The following is a 3727-nucleotide window of genomic DNA, read 5'->3' as shown; positions in this document are numbered from 1 at the left end:
GATGTCTAGCCAGATTCACAGGCTTATAAAATGCGACTAATATAAGATAGGAGACAAAACCATGTATGGTGTTTTTTCTCTTTTGGAAGGAATGCACAGTGCAGCAGTGATGTTATAAGCTTGATTTGATTCCAAAGCACAAGGTTAAGCAACTAGCTGTGCAGTGGAAGTAGTAATTTACATTTGAACAATCCAGCATTCTTTTTTTTTATCTCGGTCATGATTAACTATAATATCACAAGCTTCATTCCAAAACCAGCAATACAATAACCTACGATCAGTATAGCAAGAAACCAGAGACCTGGAGTGCTAGAGCAGTCCCATCAAAGGCAAAATGAATCACAACAACTACACATTTCCAAGCCAACCAAGTTCTGACACTGGCAATTTTACTACAACTGCAATCAATTGATTTTTCACGCGAAGTATCACAAGATCTCCTTGATGAAATCAAGGTTGAGTGTGTCACGTACAATGAGGAACATGCCAACCATGAGCACCACCAGTATCCCCGATGACATAATACCCTGTTCAACTTCTCGGGGGATCTTGCGCCCACCCCGGGCTGCCTCAAGAAGGATCAATGCCAAGGTGCCACCGTCCAATGCTGGCAAGGGCAACAAGTTTATGGCTGCGAGGTTGAGATTGATCACCGCCGCAAACTGGAACAGCCCATCCGCGCTGGACCTGGCCACTTCCGCTCCCACTGCAATGATGGCAACAGGGCCTGACACCTTGTCGGCGGACTGAGAGAAGTTGAGCAATGTCTGCCTGAGCCCGTCGAACACCGTCCCGGTCAAGAGCGTGAACTCGCGCACGGCAAGGACGGTCGCGTCGGCCAGGTTCTGGGGGCGCACGCGCGTGACGCGGACGTTGGGGGAGAGCTGCACGCCGATGCGCCCCGAGCCATCGGCGCTGGTGTCCGGCACGACGGTGAGCTCAACGGACCGCCTGTCCACCGCCCCGGGCGCGGCTCTCGAGACGGTGAGGGGCACCTCCCTGCTGGGGCTGGCCTTGATGAGGTCGACGAGGACGGGGACGGACGGGTCCGGCGCGGCCCCGGGCACAGCGAGGATGATGTCCCCGGGGAGGAGGCCCGCGCGCGCGGCCGCGGAGCCCGGGAGAACCTCGGGCACGAGAACCCCGGGGAGCTGCGCCTGCACGGGGACGCCGACGGTGAGCGCCTGCGCGTAGACGATGAGGAAGGCGAAGGCGAGGTTGGCGGCGACGCCGGCGGAGACGACGAGCAGGCGGTCCGGGACGGGGCGGTTGCGGAGGAGGTCGGGGTCGTCGGGCGCGAAGCCGGACTCCGGGTCGTCGTCGGGGAAGCCTACGTAGCCGCCCAGCGGGATGGCGCGGAGCGCGTACTCCACGGGGCCGAGGCGGAAGCGGGCGAGCGCCGGGCCGAAGCCGATGGAGAACTGGGAGACGTGGATGCCCCGGGACGCCGCGGCCAGGAAGTGCCCGGACTCGTGGACGAGCACGATGGCGGCCAGGACGGAGGCCGCGGAGGCCACGGACTCGACGCTGGCGAGGAGGTCAGGCACGGCCGCGGCGGGCTTAGCGAAGTTGCGGTGGCGGCGGGGGAGCGGGAGGTGCACGGGAAGGTGGTGGTTGTGAGAGGTGGAGTGGAGCGGGGACGGGAAGCGGTACTGCTTGAGGCCTGGGGAGAGATGGGTGGCAATCATGGTGGGAGGGGCGGAGGAAGAGGAGGAAGAGGCCGCAGTGGATAATCTGACATTCTTGAAGGGAAGGAGTTTGAGGTGTGGGTTTGACGGTGAGTGAGCGAATTGGACTCAACGGCTGTGTGGTGTGGACGAGATGGAGGCGCCGAGCAATAGCTCGGCAGCTCGCCTAGGTACTCCAACTAGGGAGATAATTGAGATTGTAACATGCTTGTCCGGTGGCTTCGTCACTCTGTTACTCAGTCCCTTCGCTCTTTTAGGATTATGGAAGTGAGCCACTTGGCATAAAATGATCATTTAAGAGTGGGATATTAGAATTTGGTAACAGCTGTACGCGCTCAGAGACTGTCAGACTAATATGCCTTTTTGTTTGGTTTCGTTTTCGCTCACCCCGTGGAGTAGAGGCAGCCGCCGGCCGAGGTACTCCACCGTTTCCGGTCTCTGGTGTCGCCAGCCACCGAGGACACAGATTAGAGGACTCAGACCGTGCTGCTGAGTGACGTCTCGTCGAGCCGCCATGGAGGAGGGTGCCCAGCCACCGGCGTTGCCATTGTTTGATTGTGAGCAACCACTCTGATTTGCCCTCTGATTTTGAAGCAATGGATGACGTGAATGTGTTGGGTTCCTTGGCTTTTGGTGTGAACATGGGAGCTTCAGATCCAGCCGCTAGAACTAGAACAGAGGTAGAGTTTGTTTAATGTGTATAGGGCAATGGTTTACATATCACAAATGCGTTAATTTGCATGTCCCTGAAATTGGTTAGGGGTCATTACAAATTGAGCAAAGATGGGAAGAAGAAGGCTACCGAGAGGTTGTTTCGGAGTTGTTGATGTATGACAAGTTGGGTTTACAGGAAGAAGATGAACGTGAAACTAGTGCTAGGGAGGATGCTTTTGGTGTTCGAAGAAGTGATGAATTTGATGATGAAACATATGTATTGCCTTGCACTGATTGTTTACCACTTGAAAGGGTATTAGCTTACGACCGGTGTAATTCAATAATGAAGTTTGGTAGTTTGTGCAAGGACATGAAAGAATCCAGACTTGCTATGAGGCAATATGCGAGTAACAATGAGTTCGAGTTAGGAACTGAGGCAAGCTCACCTTTTAGATATCGAGGTTATTGTAAAGGTGGTTGTCGGCGTTTCGACCCCGGGGGGTCTCTGGACCGATGAGTAAATTGTCGCTGCGTGTCCCAGCCCATATGGGTCGGCGCGAGACGGAGCACAAGGGGGCAAACAGTAAGGGGAAACCACGGCCTCGTGTTGTCCTGCGCCCAAGGCGGATGCGCTTGCAGTAGGGGGTTACAAGCGTTCGCGAGGGAGAGAGAGAGAGCCTGTGCGTCAGCCCGTCCTCCCGCGCGGCCGCCTTCTCGTACGAGGGCCTGGACCTTCCTTTTATAGATGTAAGGAGAAGGCCCAGGTGTACAATGGGGGGTGTAGCAATGTGCTAACGTGTCTAGCAGAGGGAAGCCAGAGTCCTATGTACATGCCGACGTGGCTGTCGGAGAGGTTTTGGCGCCCTGTTCATGTGATGTCGTGGCCGCCGGAGGAGTGCTTGAGCCCTGTGGAAGCACAGTTGTCGGGTGCTGTCGGATCCTTGCTGACGTCTCCTTGCTTCCGTAAGGGGCTGAGAACCGCCATCGTCATGGAGCACGCGGGGCGCCATCATTACTTGTTTACCGGGGCGAGCCAGATGGGACGCCGGTCTTGTTCCCCGTAGCCTGAGCTAGCTAGGGGTAGGGTAATGATGGTCCCCCCTGTAGCGTGGTCGGTCCGAGCCCAGGGTCGGGCGAGGCGGTGATTCCTCCGAGGTCGATTCTGAGTCCGAGCCCTGGGTCGGGCGAAGCGGAGTTCGTTGTCCGGGGTCGAGGCGGAGTCCGTCGTCCGGGGTCGAGGCTCAGTCCGAGCCCTCGGGTCGGGCGAGGCGGAGTCCGTCGTCCGGGGTCGATGCTGAGTCCGAGCCCGGGAGTCGGGTGAGGCGGAGCTTCCTATGGCGCCCGAGGCTGGACTTGGCTGCTGTCAGTCTCACCCTGACGGGTGG

At 57.4% G+C, this 3727-nt stretch overlaps 1 protein-coding gene across 1 annotated transcript; it reads right to left on the bottom strand.

The window, feature by feature from the left end:
- Positions 1–201: 201 nt before the first annotated feature.
- LOC100278535 (uncharacterized) lies at positions 202–1860 on the bottom strand. The gene is given in 1 exon segment (NM_001151779.1): positions 202–1860. A coding segment is annotated over 1 exon segment (1260 nt). The 5' UTR covers positions 1689–1860; the 3' UTR covers positions 202–428.
- Positions 1861–3727: the final 1867 nt, after the last annotated feature.

Source organism: Zea mays, chromosome 5 (assembly GCF_902167145.1).
Source record: "Zea mays cultivar B73 chromosome 5, Zm-B73-REFERENCE-NAM-5.0, whole genome shotgun sequence".
In the NCBI taxonomy this organism is placed as follows: domain Eukaryota; kingdom Viridiplantae; phylum Streptophyta; class Magnoliopsida; order Poales; family Poaceae; genus Zea; species Zea mays.
This window is presented reverse-complemented; position numbering and strand designations above follow the sequence as displayed.